The sequence below is a fragment of the Tachysurus fulvidraco genome, chromosome 6, assembly GCF_022655615.1.
Source record: "Tachysurus fulvidraco isolate hzauxx_2018 chromosome 6, HZAU_PFXX_2.0, whole genome shotgun sequence".
Lineage (NCBI taxonomy): Eukaryota > Metazoa > Chordata > Actinopteri > Siluriformes > Bagridae > Tachysurus > Tachysurus fulvidraco.
In genome coordinates, this window is record NC_062523.1 from 18,600,385 (window position 1) to 18,622,290 (window position 21,906).

Sequence of the window (21,906 nt, forward strand, 5' to 3'; positions counted from 1 at the left end):
TATTAAAATAAGACGGAGAAGTAGAAGAGAGGACTAAATGAAAGTTGATCAGTTTCTATAGTGATACAATAAATAACATTATTCTAATATGGATAAGATATACCTCCATACAGGATTGTTTAATAGTAAGTTATTTTGGGCTGCAAAGGAAAAACAGCTGGTGTTTCATTAAGTTTTTGCAGAGAGGCATCTACCAAGGGAGAGATAATGACCAGAACAACCACTGAACATCCCATATGGCAAAGAAACCAATGTTTATGGCTCACTCTCATAACCAATTCTACATTTTCTTTTCTGTGTTGGGATATCCCAGTATCCCGTGGGCCCCAGTGTGATGAGGGCCACTTCGCCTGCCCCAGTGGGAACTGCATCTCTAGCGTCTGGCTCTGTGATGGCCAGAAGGACTGTGAGGATGGAGCTGATGAGTTCCAGTGTGGTAAGCATGGTATATTTCTTCCCAGAATCCTGTAATGTGGACAGAGAGAGTAGTGTCCATCTACTAAGACAAATTTCATTGCAAAACCTTTCCCAGAACATTTAGGAATTAGACACTTTGAGAAACTTTTAGAAGAACCAGACTCAGAAGGAACCCATCCTCATTTGGGTGACACTGGTCAGTAAATAATGTAAATGTAAATAATGTCATTTCCACAAAAGTTTATAATAGTGCAACTAATGGGAACTAATGGGTCAGTGCATATTCTGAGTTCACCATGGACCCAACACTAATTCCTTCCTGTCAAAATCTTCAAATGATTGCTGATAAAGACCAGAATATACAGATAACTTCATTGGTTCAAAGAAGGCATGACAGTATCCAGGTGGCTCCATCCAAAACGATCCCATGAGCCACTGTCTGAGCATGCAGATCAATCCCTGGCAGCGTGACCACCTGGCCACGAGACACCAACCAGGGGTAGAACGTCAGGATTGACGAACATGCATTGGCCACTACTCTCATATAAGAAGTCATCAATTACCTTATTTATTTATTTATTTATTTATTTATTTATTTATTTATTTATTTATTTATTTATTTATTTATTTGTTTGTTTGTTTGTTTGTTTGTTTGTTTGTTTGTTTGTTTGTTTGTTAGCTGGAATTTCGGTTCACATCAAAGTCAGGCAACAACACTTCATTTAAGGCAGTGTAACTTTGAGGAAATAACTGTACTCTTTTTTGCTGTCCAACAGCATCTCTAGACACTTAAAGAAGCAGAGTGAGGTCAGCTACGGAGCAGAACCCCAGTTCAAGTATATTGCTCAAGGGCAAAACAATGGAAAGTTGAATTAGAAATTTGACAGCAGTAATCCTCCACCTTCCAGCTCTCAGCTACCTCTCTCAGATGCTCTAAACCTTTAACCCTTCATGTACTGAGTCATATCACCACTTCAGCACACACTAGAATAATTTTTTAAATTGCTGTGTTCCCAAGATTCTGTTATTCTTATGTTGGAATGGACAAGGCTGTACAGTAGCACCTTTGCCTCACACCTCTGGGGTTGAGTGTTTGATTCCTGTGTGCAGAGTTTTTATATACTCCCATGCTTCAGGGGTTTCCTCTGGGTACTCCAGCTTCATCCTCAGATCAAAGACATGCAATGTAGGTGGACTAGCATGTCTAAATTGTCCCTAGTGTGAATGGGTGTCTGAGTATGTGTGCTTGTCCAGGGTGTCCATGATTTTTTTCCCTGATATATTCTTCAGGTTCCCTGTGACCCAGTGTAGGATAATCAATAGATGTTACAAAGAAATAATATGTTGCAGACATTTGTCCACACTAAAACCCTTAGAAGAAATCTGGAAAGCATTTGTACTCTCTTGTAATATGCCGTGAGAGGGTAACCACTCATTGGCACTCAGATTTACACAAATGGTCACATAATTAAATCACCAGAAATGTTTGTAGTAGTGAAATGTAGTGAAATAAAACACACAGGCTCGTCATATCGCAAAGATTTTATGGACACCTGACCATCACACCCATATGTAGGTCTTGTTCAAGCTGTTGGCACAATGATGCAGACACATAGTAAAATAGGGTGTCTTAATTTCCCTTCACTAAAACTAGGGAACCCAAACATGAACCAACATATCAATGTTCCTGTGTACATAGCAAGCTCAATTGAGACATGGTTTCCCATGTTGATGTGGAAGAATTCAAGTGGCCTTCCCAGAGCCCTGACCTCATCCTCACTGAACACCTTATGTTATTACACATTTGTAGTTAAAGGTTGTTCGGGTTTCTTTCTTTCTTTTTCTTTTTTTTCAAAACTGTAAAATGAGACATCTTGACAGCTTTGAATATTCTTGGCATTTTCTCAGCCTACTTCATGACAAGCTGTCTAGACTGCTTTAACAGCAGCTGTAAATGTTCCTACCTGATAAACACCTCTTGGCTCCTGTATGTAAATCTTTCTATATGAATAGAAATTTTTAATTCAATGTTTACAAAGCAATTTTTTAACTCTTAAATCCCTTACATGTACAAATGAGAGAACACTTTGCCAGAACTTAAAAAGAATAGATGAAATCTGTACTTTCTTGGGGAATTGTGAATGAGTGTATCGAAACTATGTATCAGCCAACTTTTCCTTGCTGTGACCCATAATTCCATTCTCCAGAAGGGAATCTGGTAGGTCTACAACTGTCATATTGCCACTTCTGAGATAAGCCATGCTGAAGAACCAGAAGAAATCAGAAATTAGGTTTTTGAGGCACTCAGCCATTATAAATTCTTATTGTCCACTTGTCTATAGTGTATAGTATCTCATTTTAAATTGGCTTATGTTCAAGATCTCTCAATCATGGTTTTTAAAATTCTTGTGCAATTTGTGACTGAGTTCTGCAAATGTATTCAGATTGTGAGCTTTCAGTATTAAAATAAAGTGTGTTTTTATAATGTTATTACCAGCACAATATCGCCTTCGATGTTCTTCCTCGTTACTAACACTGTAAATATGAAAAAGCTGCACTTTCTCATTTACTCAGTGGTGCATTCATGTATTTCAAGTCTGTGAAAGTGTGTTTCACAAGTCTGTGATACGCCAGAAAAAACACGTTAGAAGAACAGTTAAATGTGTCAGTTGTCTCTTTTGTCTCTTATCCACTGCTTCTGAACTTTTGTCGTTGATAGATTCCTCCTGTCTCTGGAACCAATTTGCCTGTTCCAAGAACAAGTGTATAGCCAAGCAGTGGCTGTGTGATGGAGAGGATGACTGTGGGGATGGAGTGGATGAAAGTGATGATATCTGTGGTATGCAGTATAACACATATATGTATGTACTAGCACAGTGGTGTTCAATCTTATCCGAAAAGGGCTGGTGTTTGTGCAGGTTTTCATTCCAATCAAGCCGGAGACACACCTCATTCCACCTGTTTAATCAGTTGATCTCAGGTTTCAATAGACTCCTGGTGTGGCTTCTGCTGGGTCAAAATGAAAACCTGCAAAATTTGGGCCTTTCTGGATTAGATTGTAAACCCCTGGTTCAGACGAATCGTTTCAAATCCCAGCTATAGGACAAATCTGCTAAGCGTAGTGAAAATGAGATGCAGTCACTTAGATTAATCTGGTATTAGAAAATCTGGTGATGTCGATCATATTATTAAATGTTAGTAATAAACATTATTTTAATTGGATTGTCATGAAATATCGGAGAGATATTAACAAAACTGCCTAAAGCCCGTAAAACGCAATTAAAGGAGCGAACAGTTTTCTAAGCGGATGAATAAGCATTTCATAACTTTTTATTAATATCAGGATTTTTGTTCAAGCACTAATGGGATGCATGTGAATCTTCTTGGCAACAGCTTTACTAACATGATTCATTCGTGCACAGGCTCTGTGACATGTGGCCCCGGATTGTTCAGTTGTTCAGGGTCTTACGCTTGTGTGCCCAAGCGCTGGCTTTGTGATGGAGAAAGGGATTGTCCTGATGGCAGTGATGAATTGGCAGCGGCTGGCTGTGGTATTTATTTGTTTGTTTGTTTGTTTGTTTGTTTGTTATAAATAAATGCATTCACTTATTTATTTGCATAATATATTGTCTATAGTAGTTTACTGTTGCAACTATGTTTTTTCACCTGGTTTCTGCTTTGCAGCACCTAATAACACATGTGATGAGAATGCCTTCAGATGCCTTAACAGAGCCTGCATCCCCAAACGCTTTGTGTGTGATCATGACAACGATTGTGGAGACGGATCAGATGAGTCAGTTGAATGTGGTGAGTGGTAACTTTCCTTTGGCTTTATTGTGTAACTGTCATTAATAGTCTGCCTGTTATGAAAAAAAAAAAAATAAATAATAAAAAATAATAATAATAATAATAATAATAAAGTAGTAGTCTCTCCTTAGCAACAGAGGAACCCAAAAGCCATTGCCACCATCAGCACTTGTTCCCAGGGAGATAAATGTGATGTCTAAGCCATTACTGAGATATATCCACATCTTACTGTTTTCAGTAGTCATCCCAAATTGCAAAAGAACTCATAGCTAGAAATAGATGCAAAACTAGATTTAAGTATGTGAAAGGCTTTCTGAGAAATGATGAATGTCATATATATGAACAATGTCAAATATCTAAAATACAAGTTTGGTTGGTCTTGTGGTGCTGTGATCTAAATTCTATGATTGTTTGGATACAGTTGAGATGAATTTATAACAGAATCCGTAGGAGAGTATGCTAAAAAGGTAAATCGCCTTCCAAGCAATCAAGAGAAAGAAGACTCATGACTTGATCATGATTCAATATTTATGATTAGTTTTCTGAAACTAAAGGGGATCAAGGTAAAAGTTCTGTTTGTTTATCAGATCCTGGTCTTTCACTGACCTGAATTTATCATAAAATGATGAAGCAAAATATAATTGCACAACCAAAGAATCAAAGGAAAGTGCAATCAGATTTGAGCAATCTGGCATTGAGTAATTATTGCAAAGAGATGGGATAAATAATCTATAATTATTTATAATTATAAATAGATAGATAAATAATCTAGAGATAAAATATATAAATAATCTAGCATATTTACAGCAAGTGGTACATATGAAAGCATATACAGTGAATAAATATAATATATAAATATATTTATTATTGTTAATTTCTTTCTTTCAATGTTTACACTGGACATAGAGAGAAATAGGTCTTTCACTATTGTTCTCTATGGGAAAAAAAAATTCAAATCAAACACATGAACACACCAAATTAATAACCAACAAACTTTTGATTAAAGGTCAAGAGTAACACTAAAACTTTTAGTGTATTAATTAAAAAGGTAATTTAACATTTGGTCCAAACATTCTGCTCTGAGCTGAATTTATGGGGTGTGTGCTTTTAGCTAACTAAAAACAAAAGAAGAAACGAAATGAATTATTCTAGAGTATACAGTAAAGTGATTCGCTGGTTAAATTGGGGTTTGTACTGCAGGCCATGTCATCAGTCACATATCCTGGGCAATTTTCTCTCTCTACTATTACTCAAAGCAGGTAAATGTTATAATGATAAGAAAAACGGGTAGAACATTTTCCTAGAGTTAAAACAGTCCTGACTCAGTGTAAGCATCACTGCACTGCAAAAGCAGGTTTTTTCAGCTTACAAAGTTGCCGGAGGCTTTCAGTAGTATATTTAGCATCTACAGTTAATCCATTTATACACATTTATAATCCGTTTTCTAGGTTGTGAGTTTTAGAGAATCCAAGGCACGTATCTGTGCTATTCTGAAGTATTTCGTGAGGTCATTCCGATGAAACATGTCTGTATGTCGAAAGCAGATTCGTGCCGTCGTTTTAAATGAAGACAGCTCTTATCAAATAATGCACGGCATGCTTAATAGCACTTCTTATGTTCTGAGGAACAATTTCTGTTCTGTTTGAAAAAAGTAATACTTCGCATTCCATAAGTACAGTACAACAGTCTCAGTATCAGTACAGGCAGAATGTAGAGATGTAGACATGCAGACACAGCAAGGATTTTCAAGAAAATCATCAATTTTTTTCTTAAGCTTTACTTACTCTACTAGAGTTTGTTATATTAGTCATTATGTTTAACAGCAGAACAGATATGTTGTTTTTTTGTAAAGTATTTAAACAGCGGTGAAAATGTGAGTCAGCAGGCTAACAGCGAAATCTCTCCTGCAGCGTATCGCTCATGTGGGCCAGACGAGTTCCGCTGTGCTGATGGCCGTTGCTTACTCAGTGCGCAGTGGGAGTGTGATGGTTACCCAGACTGTCCAGACCACTCAGACGAGCTCCCCCACAATCTCAAATGCCTGGCAGCCGGTAAAGAGCTTGCAGAGTGCTGGTAAAATGTGTTTGACTGATGGACATGGGCTTTACTGAATATCTAAGGGAACGCAAATGGCAGTGGGAACATTGTACATTAAAGCCAGAGCTTGAAGAGAATGAGGCTGACCTGAGGGATTGCATGTTTTTTGCTGAAAAAACTGTAGAAAGCCTTTGAGCTTATTGGCACTTGCAATACGTGCAGAATAACATGTAGTTTTCTGCTGTTTTTGCTTTTTATGGCAAAGTAGAAAACATTATTTAGTTCAATTTCTGTTTTCTCAAACAGCATTTGGGTTTTAGAGATTTCTTTTCTTGTCATTCTTTCAGAGAGCCTTTGCAACGGCTCCTTTTTTATGTGCTCCAATGGACGATGTATATCAGAGACGAGTCTCTGTGACCAGAAAGATGACTGCGGGGACCGCTCAGATGAGAAAAACTGCAATGTTAATGAGTGCCTCAATCGACGTGTCAGTGGCTGTACTCAAGACTGCCAGGACTTACTGGTTGGATACAAGGTTGGTTAACAGTTACATCAGAGGTTAAATGTCTTTCATGATGACATGACATTCATTTTACCAAAACAGTACAAGCACAAAAAAGGAAAATAAATTGCATTATTCCGAATTGTTTGTTGAACCAGCATGTGATTTAGATAAACAAGTAAAACATCTCCTGTATGTAATATATATGATGATGTCAGTAAAAGGTAGTTTATTAGCAGAAAATCTCTGTGAATATGTGTTTTGGCAGAGAACAGTTTTTCTTTTCTTCTTTCTCATTTAAAAATCAGCTATAAACAGTCTATCGGCATTTGTAAAATAACAAGGCATTCATACAATTACAGAAATGTTTATTACAAAATTACAGGAAAAATTACAGGAAAGGTTTGAGTAGTAAATTGTCTGCCACAATGGAGCATCAGAAAGTATTGACATTTCATTACGTCAAGTCTTTTTTGAAATTCCGATAATAACAAGAAATATAGTTTTGCCCAGACTGCAATGGGGGGAAAATAATATAAAAGAAAAGAAAAGAAAAGAAATGGAAAATGTGTGATATAAAGATACTAAAGCAAGAGAATGGGATACAAAAAAAGCTAAATGATGATGGAATGAAAAACAGCTCACCTTGTTCTGACAGTCAAAATCTACCATTCAGCCACTGACAAACTGCCTCATTCTCTTTCCCAGTTTTTTCCATCAGCCAATTCGAGACATGTTCACTAGCTATGGGGCTGTTGTGTATTTATGTATTTGTTAGCTTATCTAATTTCTGAACTAGCTTTTTGCCTTATAATGTCTGAACTGGAGTTGTGAATGATCACTGTGAATTACTGGAATAGCAGGTCTGGCACTGATGACTGAACATTTGAATAGAAAGAGAGGTTTGGCTTAAACAGACTGTAGGTGTTTTGGCTTTGTCTCAGTACGTTTGTGTTCATATGTAGTGGATTCATTTATTTTTTGGTGTGAGGTTCTGTTTTTCACCCTGGGCATAAGCTTACATAACCTTAATTACATGTTTAACGCATGCTTAATGAACATACATCAATGTATTCTTCTTTTTGCATTTATAAATATTTCTTGTGTGAGTTTTTCTCTAATGTTTGCCATGATTCATCTATTCTGCATAAATATAGTTCAAGAGCTAATCTGAAAATCATCTCTACTTTAGATTCCCTACCTGTAGAATAAGGATGTATCTAGCTGACTATACAAAGATAAGCCCGGGCTTGAAGAGACTGTCAGGTTTCTTTAATATGGCTATGATCACTCAGTCCTATGACTGACAGATTCTAAAAGGCTGCCTGGTTCATACCAAAGTCACGAATGTCCTCCCCACATGACCTTTAGCAATCAGAGCTGTCAGTGTGGACCAGCTATTGGTCTAAGGCAAAACTCTGTCCAATATCTCCTTCTCAGAATCAATAAAGGGTTTATTGAAACACAACAAATGCCAGAGGACACGTAGGTGATGACCTTTGTCTTCAACCAGGGAGGTATAAATATAAGGCTCTGCACTAAGCTCGATAAGCTGAGCATCGAGTGGAGGAGAATCGGGAGAAATACAGTAACTGACTCAGCCAAAAGTCTGGAGAGATTTATTGCTCTGTTGCTCAAATAATTTTCTTTCCATGAAAATTGCAGTAGTATCCAATGTATCCAATAATACACACACACACGCACACACACACACACACACACACACACACACACACACACACACACACACACACACACACACACACACACACACACACACACATATATCCTATATATGTAAATTATATATTCTATATATGGGTTGATCTGAAAACACATTCATTAAAAAAAAAAAAAAAAAAACCTTTTGCATTTTCCCCATAACTAAACATTGCATTATTATTTCTATATTACTTGGGAATGTCTCTAAGAGTATTCTGCCTCACTAATACATTTAGATTTTTTTTAGCTTCTGCAAAGAAAATAACTGTTGGCAATTTTAGCTGGGTGTAGTGCAATAATGGCACACTTTATGTGCTTTCAGGGAAGCAATCGTAATTCATTTTTTTTGGAATTCGATAGCTTAAAGGTGCAAACCATTTGAATTGCTTTCCATCATTTTTGTCCACGTGTCTAGTGTAAGTGCTGGCCGGGATTTCACCTGAAGAATGATGGGAAAAGCTGTGTTGACATTGATGAATGCTCCACCACTCTCCCCTGCAGTCAAACTTGCATCAACACTTACGGTTCTTACAAGTGTTTGTGCGTGGATGGTTACGAAGCCTCAAAACACAACCCTAACAGCTGCAGGTCTCTCTCTGGTAATTACATCTATTATTCCATACATCATGTGGTTATGCTGGAAAAAATTGTTTGGCGTTGTAGTTTGTAGAATTTTATTTGCAATGGAATAATTGAGAGAGAAAAGATCAAGAGGATTTAAATATTTATAACACAGCGCTTTGCTAATGATTACAATTTAGTAATGATTAATCTGCATTTTTTCTGTTTTTTGATGTTAATTAATAAGTTTAAAAAATCACAGGTTAATGTGTTGTTAAACCTCAAGGAGACTTTCCTGTTAATACAAATATACTGTCCATTACAAAGCGCTGAACCTGAAACTATACCTAGAGATATTTAATAAAAGAAAGCTTCACTATATTAATAATAATTATGTGTTATTTGATAAATAAAAAAACTTCTTAACAACTTAAAAACTTTTTAAAAGTGATTTTATTATTAGATATAAACATGTGCAGCATTCATGTAATGCAAGACATTTAATACTATACTTAAAAGTGTTACTATAGAAACAATAAAGAGCACAATAGTGTATAGACCTGCAATTAGATTTACTTAATTAATTCATTCATTAAATTTAGATTAGGTTAGAGCTGTGCCGCTAGAAAATGAACCAATTTAATCAACCAGCTAGATTTAAGAATTCAACAGCAGCAACAGGGACCATTGATTAACTCTGAACTGTGAACTCACATTTTTCTATTTTTTTTTTTTTAATTCAGCTGAAGAGCCGTTTCTTATACTTGCCGATCATCATGAAATCAGGAAATTAAGTGTTGATGGCTCTAATTACACTCTCCTGAAGCAGGTAAACATGTGCCACCTTCAGTTCCCTCACTTTATTTACTTTACTGCTGCAATCCTTTCTTCACAAATGGTTGAAAAAAATCCAAAGCCTGCTTTAATCTGCCCCACCGAATGTGTTACTATAAATCTCTGTGGTTATTCACAGAGCAATCCATGAAAGTGAACTGTTAAAAGCTTAATAGAGTCCCAATTAAGAACCATGGTGATGTGATTGTGATAACAGCACACGAGCAGTTGTTGGCCCTCTCTTTTGAAAAGACTAATTGAAGTCATTAAACAGTGCACTTTCTGTGGAGCTTCACATTAATAGAGCGAAAACAAATTGCGTGTCCATTGCCTGCCTGCCTGGAGAAACAGTAATCTCTCCTTGGCATGTAGCACGCTGTGGATTATCTTCTTTCCTATTTTACCACTTAATTTTCCAAATTAATATTCATTTATTATTAATGGTTGCTTTATGTTCAGCTTGAGTTGATTTTATTTACTGTCTATTATGAATATGCTTTATTATTATTATTATTATTATTATTATTATTATTATTATTATTATTGTTGTTGTTGTTGTTGTTGTTGTTTTATTGTATTTATCATATTTAGGTCTGGAATAATTGTTACTTTTTATTAATATTTAAATTGATTCTTGATGATTTTTTTGTTTTGTTTTGTCGAGAACGCAAACATGCTCATCTGTAGACATTTTTTAGTAAAGGATGATAATCATCAAACGTTAAACCTTTCTCTACTAATTTATATTAATTCACTTATTAAGCTATCACAGTTTAATTGTTTTTTCAAGCGATCAAAACATGGGAATAGGCAACATTGGTTATTTTTATAAAAAATTTACAATCACATGCATTTATCAGTTTTTCCTATATTTATATATTGGAAGCACACAGTAATGTTGAGTGTCTTCGTTTGCTCCAGCAGTACATTTCCCTTCACTGGAACTAAAACTTGCTCCAGCATGACAATGCCTCGGTCAATGAAGACACGGCTTGTTCAAAAATCACATATGGCTGTGATTGGTCAGGATTCTGCAACACTTATGGTCATATAGTGTATTATTCTGTTGAAACATGGGATAGAAAAAGGGGCTTATAACACTGTGGACCTCATTTCCTTGTGCAGTTTTAGGTTTTCTTTACTTCCAGCTGATAAAAGGCTTTGATAATGAACTGATAAGCAGTTATTTGAGAGTATGAAAAACTTCATGGCTCTGTATGTACCTTCTGTGTGTATTTTGCCCTTGTAAAATCTTTTCTTTCTTACTGTTAAATTATTAATCTTCCTGTACTTCAGACTTTCTTTTGTTTGAGTTCTTGTGTTCTCACCATTCTGTATGTTAGTGATCTGACGAAGGTGTCATGTCTGCTTTCACTCGTCCCCTGATCTTAGCACCTGTGCTGAGGTATGCAGGCCTGTTCTGGTGAACAGCAAACTGCTCTTCCTGACTGACAAGACACTGACGCCGACTTGACAGTAACGGATGTAGCTCAGTATTCTGTTGGAAGGCTCTCTGAACCCTGCTTCAGCACATTTCTCAGGCATCAATTGCACAGCCTGCTGTTCGAAAATCAATGCACTGATTAGATATCAAAGGGATGTATACATGCCGTTTTTCTCATCTACATTCCTGCCAGAGTCACTCTGTGAGACTAAAGGAAATGTGCATACGGAGTGGCTAATTAAGCTCTCCAGCTAATTGAGTAACAGAACAAGGCTGCACGTCTTGCTCTTTTGTGCATTAGAAAAGATGTGAAGCTTCATTTCGATCGTCTGTTGGCTGAACAGCAAGATTTATTTTGGCTGTGAGAAAATAACACATTCATTTTCTCTGTTTTCTTTTTTTTTTTTTTTTTTTTTTAAAGGGTCTCAACAATATTATCAGCTTAGATTTTGACTACAGAAAAGAATTCATCTACTGGGTTGAATCAAGTAGACCCAGCGGTCGAAGGATCAACAGAATCCGGCTGAATGGAAGTGACCTAAAGGTATGGTTAATATGCTTCTCTATCCTTTTTTTTCTTGAAGAAGTAGCTAACTGAAAAAGCAATCGAAAATTTATCTTAATGTGATCATTTCTTTTTTTGTTCATACATTCATTCTTTCAATCATAATGGATTTCTGCTGATATTGTAGAGAGATAATGTCCTGTCTTTCCCAGTGTCAACATAATTGCAATTTCTCTTATTAGAAATTATCACCAGCATTTAGCAGGGCCATTATCTCTAAAACCACTTGCCTCTCAGGCCACTGTCTATGTCATACAGTCAGAATTATTGCTATTCTTGAAGAAACAGGATTCTGTAAAAGAAACTTTGCACATAGTTACACACCTGTAAATCTGGTAATGGGTTTTAAATACATACACAAAGAACATTGTCATTGTGTACAAAGCTATAGGAAAAACATTTGCCAGGGATTTGACCTCCCACAGTGAGAAGGATGGTGAGTAAGGGGAAAAAAGAAGAAGCCAAAGAAACAATTCTATAGCAGTTTGTTGATTCTTGGTGTAATGGTTAACTATTAAACTCCATGTCTAGAAAAACAAGCAGCTTGATAGATAGATAGATAGATAGATAGATAGATAGATAGATAGATAGATAGATAGATAGATAGATAGATAGATAGATAGATAGATGATACCCCCCCCCCCCCCAAAAAAAAATAAATAAAAAATAATACATATAAACAATTATACTTTCTAGGGGTTTTTAAAGACAGATTTCTGTGAATACTAGGTTTAATATTTTACAAAGCATCAAGTTTAAAACTGTATGTTCGATATAGTAGACATAGAATATAAAATATACAGTAGTCATAAATAAAGTAATAAATAAAGTGTCAGTGTTTGCATGTGCATGTGCAGTAACATTATATAATAAGCAGTGTAGTTGTTGGGTCTGCAAAATCAGTAGTGTCCATATTCTGTAGCTCTCCAACCTTGTTGCTAACACATTGTAATGTCAGAAAGTATTGAGCAAGTATAAGTTCTTGTATCTTTCCCTGTTACTGTGAAGCTGCTGGAGCCGGTAAAAGCACTGTGCTGTTTGACTGTATAGCATGGAGGGTGTATGAACGCTTTGGAAGCTTTGGAGCTACTGCACATTTAGATCAACGAAGTCCATGCCCCATTTTATATATATTATACCACAATACAGAATGTTTACTTTATCGATGGCTCATTTTTAATCTTTAATAAACTGTTCTGATTTAAATTAAGTTAATTAAATTACTTAGAAAAAAGGGAACTGTAGGCACCAGCTAGTCTTCAGAAGACAGTTTATTTCTTCTTAGAACATAGTCTCCAAATTTGAAATGTTGGCCCACTTTACCACAGGACACATATAAAACATATAAAAACTAGAAGCAGTCTCTGGTTTGTGTGAACCAAAGGTCTGGAACACATCACCATTAAACATCCGGCTCCATCCATCAGTGAGCAGGGTTTTCTGTTTGCTGGCTTGTTTTTGTTTGTTTGTTTGTTTACATTTTATTTAATAGACATTACTTTGTCTTAATTTGCAAGTGTCACTACTTTTACATTACATATCACATACATACATTTCATAATATTCATTTTTTTATTTTTCATATGTTTGTTCTATTTGTATCCTATCACTTGTTTTATGTAATTGTTTTTAATTGCTGCAGATGTTGTTATTGTTCTGTTACTCTTTTCATGATAGGACTTGCTTATTTTATTGTTATATTTTTGACTTCTTTTAATTCTTCTCTGTGTTTTAGTTCACTTTGTGAAACACCTTGAGATGCTTTTAAATGGTCTTAAGAGAAGATTCAACTAATATTTGCTTACTGTCATTCATACAAAATGTCAGTAATTATGGAACTGACTATAGCTACATATAGTAGAATATAGCCTATTCTTACATTAGGCGAGTGTGTGTAGGCGAGTGTGTGTGTGTGTGTGTGTGTGTGTGTGTGTGTGTGTGTGTGTGTGTGTGTGTGTGTGTGTGTGTGTGTGTGTGTGTGTGTGTGAGTGTGAGTGTGTGAGTGAGTGTGAGTGTGTGAGTGTGAGTGTGTGAGTGTAAGTGTGTGCGTGTGTGTGTGTGTGAGTGTGAGTGTGTGTGTGAGTGTGAGTGTGTGTGTAGTAAATGGACCACATGGCTGGCTCTTGTATAGAAGCGTGTACAGAGCTCACGCTGAGCCATGCTTCTCTTCATCTTGTTAGCTTCAGTATGAGGCCAAAAGCCTCATTTGGCTTCATTACAGCCAGAACCCCTTGCCCTCCTTCTGATTTATCTTTATCTCTCTCTTTCTCTCTCTCTCAACACTAAAGCCATTTCTAGTCCATTAGGGTTTGGGGAAGCGATTATCAGAATGATGAAAATGGGTAAAAAATCAAGCTGTAATAGTATGTCTAGTCTGGAAGACTATATAATCAACATGGTGCAAGAAAATGAGGAAAAAAATTGCTTTACTCAATGGTGGTCACACCAAACACAAATACAATTCACCTGGACAAAAACGTATTCACTCGAGTGGGAGAAGACATGCTGCACAAACAAAGAATTACTTTTGAGAAGCAGTTCAATTTGCTTCTAGATAATAAATAATCATGCACTAATGGCTTAATTAATATGTATTTATTTAAAAAAAATTATCTAAAGATGAGTTAATGTACTAATGAGCTAATTAAGAACTAGCTATAACTATGGTGTTAATCTTGTGAATAATGCATAACTAACATTACTTAAAGTACATGTTTGTTAGCTAATATATTAGATCAAACATACTGTATAAAGAAATATTGAATATGAATTAAATTTTCTTCAATTCAAAGTGTTTTTTTACATTTTTTAATTTAAAAAAAAAAGAATAATTTACAGATTGTAGAAAGATTGTAGATTTTAGGCAATACATATCTTTTTTCTTCCTTCAATACAACATGCTTTCGGAGTCACGTCCACTTGGTTTAGATCTAATATATTGCATTACAGTCGGTGGTCATAAAACAAAGTAAACCAAAGAGCACATCTGCACATTCATTAAACCGACCGTTATAAAGTCATTATAACACTTCATATTTTTATATGTGCGGGTCCTGTAATATTATCATTGCAGAAACGTTTCTGAATAAAACCGACTTATATTTCTCTACAGAACTAGAGTTTAGTAAGAAGAACCCTACATGCTTCTTTATATTCTGTGTACTGGTTCTTTTTATGGGTTCACTCATTGATAATTTGTTGAGTAATTTCTTGTTACAAACCAATTTTTGTTGCAACAAAAAAAAAGCAAAATTTATTTTACAATGCAACCACACAATGTAAAAGATGATTACCATATAATAACAAAACAATGTAAAAACATAACGCAAAGTTTATCCTAAAAAACACATTGTGGCATAAGGATAACTACGAACTAAGTAAAGAAGACCAGAGTGCAAATACAGTACAAGTGCAGTAGTGTGCAAACAAGTTGGAGTATAATACACACACGCCGTTTTAATTAGTAGCCATATGTTCACATGATTGTGATATTTTTTTTACAATGCCTTTGGACCTTCTGATGCTAATTATTATATTAAATTGTTTAAACAGCTACAGCATCCCTAGTGTATGCTGTGCCTCTGTATACAGTAAGTATATTAAGAATATGTATAATTAAAAAGGTCAATGTAAAATGACAGCCATTATTATAAAAAAGGCTTTGTTTTTGTCTGATTTGGCGAATAGAACCACAAATAGATCCGTGTGGATAATTAGTGTTAGAGAAAGATGGCTGGAAAGCTTTTGTTTGAATTCAACCTAGTCTGAAATGTTTTATAGGTAGAATCATCTCTTATTATAAGGTTTGGCCTTCATAACCTGGGAAGATAAATTATAAATATGTATCGCTGAGTAGGTTGGTTCACATTGAACCACAATTTTTCAAAGTACTATATATATATATATATATATATATATATATATATATATATATATATATATATATATATATATATATATATATATATCAAACAATAGCTTACAGCACGAGATAGTGTAGCCTGCAGCAAGACTCTCACTTCATTATTGGCTTTGTTTTGATCTCTGTAATATAAAGAATTAGTAACAGTTGTAGCTGTAGGAACTTTGCCTTTGTGCTACACATGTCGTTTGCATAGCCTTAAGCGATGCCTTTGGTACAGTCTAATAAGGAAGCCAGAAGAGATATGTACTAATGAAGGTGGGTGTTGTAAGGAACTAGTGATTATATCTTGTGTGGACTTATTGGAATTCAGCTGCTTTTCAACTGTAGATATTATTCAGGATATGTATAGTGTATGCATTAACATGAGGGTTAGATAGTGAAGTGGAGACAAATAAAGAAACCATTTTCAACACTGATTCTATGTGCATAGGAAATGTTAAACCATTTTTTTCTATGCTGATATATTCAAATGTTGACATTTTAATTATGTTAACCTTCTATTTCTATGGAAGTCAGAGCTTCAAATCAATGTGGCATGATCTCTCAAGAATAGCATAGACTTTGCTTTTCCACTGAATTTTAATGTTCTTTCCTCTTTAAAAGTCGCTTTAGTTTCAGAAAATGTTTAAAGCTCAGCTTAGGTGATGAGATCACTTTAGCCACAGCCTTGTCATCAATTAATGTAGCCTAATATATATATATATATATACACACACACACACACACACACACACACACACACACACACACACACACACACACACAGCCTTGTCATCAATTAATGTAGCCTAATATATATATATATATATATATATATATATATATATATATATATATATATATGAGAATATGGAGGGGGAGCTTCAGTACTGTTTTTATTACATCCTTATTGACATATCCTCATCTTTTTTTTAGGATCTTTGTCCCTTTCCTCTAAAGTGCAGCGAGTGTCTACTTGTGTGACTGGTTTTATATACTCCTGAGTCAAAACAGGAAGTGAATGAAAGCAAACTGTACTGAAACACAGTGTCTTTGTTATTATAAGTGCTATAATTTCCTTTCTTGTTTTGCAGTAAAAATCGCTTGCACTGCTTAAGAAAATATTTTGTTTAAAAAAGTTGTGTTTAAATAAGTACATATAACATGTATGAACTCAGAATATCACCAGCTGGCTTTGTTCCATTTACATAATAATCTTTGCTTGTCCTCAGTGACAGAGGGGACTGTAAATATTGTCATTATGACAGCATGGGTTGCCGTTTCAAGGTTTTTAACCATAGTACCTGAAAAAGCTTTATTTGCAAACTGACATATTTGCTTTGCCTACGAAGGAAGTGTGATCTTTGCACGCAGAGAAGAGAGAGCTCATTTATGCATTTGTTTGTTTAAATTAGAAAGTGTCTGAGCTCCGACTCTTCATTGCTTCACAGTGTTCATTGCTCGTCACGTTGACTTTCTTACCTGTTATTTGAAAATGTAAGAACTACATTAGCATTTTGGCATTGCCTACATATTTCCGTGGATGTCAGATCTGATATTGCAGGCAATTAGTGTTGCCATGTTGCTGACCTAATCTTTTTGCTCTAATGTGAAAGGTAGTTGTATGTAAAAGGATCATGAATATTTATGTTTCTGTCTGACAGGTTGTTCACAGAGCAGCTGTACCGAGCACACTGGCAGTTGACTGGATTGGGAAGAATTTGTACTGGTGTGATATAGAAAGGAAGACCTTAGAAGTGTCCAAATCGAACGGCCTCTATCCAACAGTCTTACTGAGCTCTGGCTTACAGAACCCCACTGATCTGGCCCTCGATGCCCAGTTAGGGTATGAAGTCAATACTATACGTGTGGATCTGAGCCATTCAGTATAGCAGCAGTTCTGACTTTGCGTTTAATGCTTTTGTTTAGGTATGTGTTTTGGATCGACTGCTGTGAGCACCCACATGTGGGACGTGCCGGCATGGATGGTCAGGGCCAGATTGTGATCGTGGACAAGGAAATCTACAGCCCCTCCGCCCTCACCATTGACTACACTACCAAGAGGATTTATTGGACTGACGACAGTCACATCCTCTTCGCTAACATAGATGGCTCTCAAAGGCACAAGGGTACAGAGATAACCGTGATGTGCTGGTTTAAAATGTAACTTTTCATACCCAAGTGTGCAACCTACTTCTTTATACGATACCTAGACTGCAGTGCCTTCTCACAGAACTCTCAATTCTTTTAGTCAGAATTAGTCATTAGTCAATTAGTTTATTAATTGTCTTCAACAGAAGAACTGGCAGTAGTAAGAGCTGTAATTCTAATCCAAAGTTAATATAAATATAGTTACTGTTTCTATAGTAACAGCTCAGTCAGAAGAACTTGTATGGTTCATTTAAAGACAAAAAAAACGAAGTTGTGAGAACAGTAAGTCCATCATTTATTTTTTTTTCCCCTGTAAGACCATACCCTGTCATTGCTAACGTTATGTTTACAGATACAGTGACTTGCAGCAAGTGATTGAAGACCATTTATTTTCAGTTAACGCTGGTGTCTTATAGCGACATTAGCAAGAGCAAGCATTGTAAACTAGGTGTAGGCATGTCTAGTGAGTTGAGAAAAGTTTATGCATATATGGGTTACATTATAGTAAAGACAGTAGAGTGCATGCAGTCCATGGAAAAGTGCACACACACACACACACACACACTGCTTCTCCTTTATCTCATATGATATGATGAATATATACACTGCTGAAATTTATCTAAAAACACTTTCCCTCTCCATGCAAAAGAAAACTGATTTGGTATGCCAGTTGAGTCACCCACAGATAAACATTATTGCTATGGAAACCAGTCGTGGGAACACCTACTGACAATTTCACAGTACAGCAACAGAATACTTGTGGCGAAAAAAAAATCAGTGTGTGTGAACTTAGCATAACGTAGAGATAGGAAAATGCCAAAGTTTATGAAATATGGGATCAGCTCTAAAGGCACACCTGCTAAATAACCAAAAACAGGTGTATGGTTTAGTTAACCAATTGCAATTGATCTCAAGCTGAGAGAGAAATTGTGCATATTTCATGTGAATTGGTCAGCAAAATAGTTTTGACTGATATTTTCTGGCTTAGTTCCTTACAATCACATCCAGGGTGTGATGGGGCTGACCTTGTTCGAAGACTTCATCTATTGGACAGATGGCAAATCGAAGTCTCTCCGCCGTGCTCACAAAACCTCTGGTTCCCATGCTGTTGAGCTTCTCAATTCCTGGCAGGCCATTAAATCTGTAACAGTTTATCACCCTCTGCGCCAGCCCGAGGGTAAGAATCCCCTTTACTGCTCTTTTACTGGCTTTCTAAACGTAAAGAATTCTGTCTTTAAATCTGTTATTTCTTCCTCTAGTGCCCAAACATCAGTGTCAGGTGGCTAATGGAGGTTGCAGTCACCTGTGCCTTTTGGCCCCTGGTGGAGGACACAAGTGTGCATGCCCCACTAACTTCTACCTGGCTTCTGATGGCAAGACCTGCTTGTCCAACTGTACAGCTAGCCAGGTCAGAAAGCCTTCACTTTCTTTTTCAATCTCATGTAACGAGGTGTGAGCAGAAATGTATTCATAGTCCCGTTCGCTTTGCATGTGATCGACTTGGTTCTACAGTTTCGCTGTGGCACGGATGAGTGTATACCATTCTGGTGGAAGTGTGACACAGTGGATGACTGCGGTGATGGTTCCGATGAGCCTGCAGACTGCCGTGAGTATTCGAGCAAGAGCATTACCCAGCCTGACCATATGGACTAAACAGATCATTAGTGCTAATTGTCGGTAATTGTTATTCTAGCCTCTAAATACTTCTATCCCCACTGGGGAATCATTTTGCCTTAGAGTTATGACAAGGACACGAATGAAAACTTGAAATAAAATGCTGTTATTTTAGCATAATTAGCAGGTTTGAAGGAAATAAATCTTTTTCTTTTTTTTTTCAAGTGTAATCTTTCTGATTGAAAGACTTGATTGAAAACTCCAATTCATAATTATTAGTGTCTGAATGTCACATTTCACCTCATAAATTGTCAGGCTGTCAGTCAGTAATTAAGGGAACTGCTGCTGTTCTGAAAAGGGCAGGTAGCATTAATTCTTACAAAGCTAGGTTTCCAGGAAAATAATTCATTTATGTCTTAATAAAACACACAGATTTCTGGGTCATGTAAAATGTCCTTTTTCAGCTGAATTTAAATGCCAGCCTGGGCGTTTCCAGTGTGGCACTGGTCTTTGTGCTCTACCTCCGTTCATCTGTGATGGAGAAAATGACTGTGGAGACAACTCGGATGAGGCCAACTGCGGTGAGAACAGCATTGTTTCTTCACCTCGGTTTTGTCTTTGCTTAAGCCAGGGTATTGTTTTGTTTTTCTTTCCTATGCAGCTCATATCCTTCTCTTCTTATAATGCAGGACACATATACAGTATGCACCCCATACGAGCAATAATGTCTAAATGGAATATTTTCATCAGTAACAAGTCATCTTTATTGCTGTTTTTCTTCAAAGGTTCAATAGTACATAACTCTATCATCAAGTGATCGATAACCACTTTAGGAGCATCAGGAAAGATTACGGGGCATTTTGATGTCCAACACCAGTAATGTGGATATATTACATGGAGCACAGATTTTCAGCCACAATGATTAATGATGTGCATTGTTCTTCATATTAAATATAGCCAAGCAGCTCAGCTTTTGTACATTATCTATGCAACAACAGTACCTAGACATTTTTTAAGGGTTATGATTTATGTAATTGAATCTTTTTTTTTTTCCTTTAAGCCTCTTTTCTTTCTAGAAGCCTTTTTCTGACTATACAGTGTGTGTTGACACCCAGGAGCAGGTCTTGTAGTGAAACCTGTTTCGGCCGCTTTGAAATGCCATCTCTTTCTGCAGATACATATATCTGTCTGTCGGGTCAGTTCAAGTGCACCAGGAAGCAAAAGTGCATTCCATTAAACCTGCGCTGCAATGGACAAGACGACTGTGGAGATGGCGAGGATGAAACGGATTGTCGTAAGAAAGATTATGACGCTTTATATCACAGCCCTTTTGAATTTCTTGATTTCGATTAGTCTGTTAGTATGTCATAAGGCATTCCATAGCATCAAATATAACTATAAGCTATAAACAACACAATATTCACCATCAAAATTATGTTATTGTTGGCAAATAGCTATTGGCTCTAATGAATAAGACACTCCATGATGTGCTGTTATTGGAAAATAATCAACTTTAGGATGGTTTTTACCCTAGCATTGATTAGTTTCTTGTAACAGAGCTTCAGTCGTGAAGTATTGTGACAGAATGACACATTGTCCCAAATTTACCTCTCCTGAAGAATATTAATGATCCCCACTGACAGATCTGGAAATAGCTTCTAAGCCACTGAATGAGTCTCGGTTCTGCGGGAACTAGCAGACACTGATTAGGCATTCAGAGGATTGAGTAGTGGAAACCAAAGGCCTTTCCTGCCAGAGGTAAAATTAGATGTCATGGGAGAATAGAGTGGCTGGTTGTTAAGAGGTGTGTTTCTTATCCCTCTATGTGCCTCTTACTCCCTGTGCATCAAACATGTGACAAGCTTTCCTCAACTGTCAGTGATAATGATAATAGACCATATAAAGTATTTGCTGATTGTCCATGACTTTTTTTTTTGTCTATTCCAGTCTAATTACCTTGACATTTAATGGTGATATTTTGGTTTGAGGATTTGACCCATTGTCATTCTTCTAGTTAAAAATCTTTTTTTTAATGTCTTTTTACTCTATTATTAATAGTCGTCATTTCTAGTCATATACAATCTATTTTCTGCTGTTATGTTTTAGATGACTAGTTTGAAGTCATTTGTATTTACATGCTGTTGTTATCCCTGTTTGTTTTACCACATGTCAGCCGAGAACACATGTTCACCTGAGCAGTTCCAGTGTAAAGCCACCATGCACTGCATCTCCAAGCTGTGGGTGTGTGATGAGGACCCAGACTGTGCTGACGGCTCTGATGAAGCTAACTGTGGTGAGTGAAGCAGCCTTATTATTCACAAATCAAAGTCCCTTATGACATCTTAGGA

The 21,906-nt window shown here is 36.3% G+C and overlaps 1 protein-coding gene across 9 annotated transcripts in view; it reads left to right on the forward strand.

Moving 5' to 3' along the window:
- lrp1bb (low density lipoprotein receptor-related protein 1Bb) overlaps nt 1-21,906 on the forward strand; it is a 260,096-nt gene that overhangs the window by 207,646 nt on the left and 30,544 nt on the right. For all 9 annotated transcript variants that reach the window (XR_007140906.1, XR_007140905.1, XR_007140904.1 and 6 more), the window contains exons 49-65: nt 314-436; nt 3,137-3,256; nt 3,840-3,968; nt 4,102-4,224; nt 6,135-6,275; nt 6,609-6,796; nt 8,901-9,084; nt 9,790-9,875; nt 11,746-11,868; nt 17,458-17,639; nt 17,723-17,922; nt 18,933-19,121; nt 19,204-19,352; nt 19,457-19,550; nt 20,023-20,139; nt 20,733-20,852; nt 21,732-21,851. Coding sequence is in view for 6 of the 9 variants with exons in the window: in XM_047815198.1 (XP_047671154.1) it covers nt 314-436; nt 3,137-3,256; nt 3,840-3,968; nt 4,102-4,224; nt 6,135-6,275; nt 6,609-6,796; nt 8,901-9,084; nt 9,790-9,875; nt 11,746-11,868; nt 17,458-17,639; nt 17,723-17,922; nt 18,933-19,121; nt 19,204-19,352; nt 19,457-19,550; nt 20,023-20,139; nt 20,733-20,852; nt 21,732-21,851 (2,388 nt within the window). In the remaining 3 variants the exon portion in view is untranslated. The remainder of the gene's footprint in view (nt 1-313; nt 437-3,136; nt 3,257-3,839; nt 3,969-4,101; nt 4,225-6,134; nt 6,276-6,608; nt 6,797-8,900; nt 9,085-9,789; nt 9,876-11,745; nt 11,869-17,457; nt 17,640-17,722; nt 17,923-18,932; nt 19,122-19,203; nt 19,353-19,456; nt 19,551-20,022; nt 20,140-20,732; nt 20,853-21,731; nt 21,852-21,906) is intronic.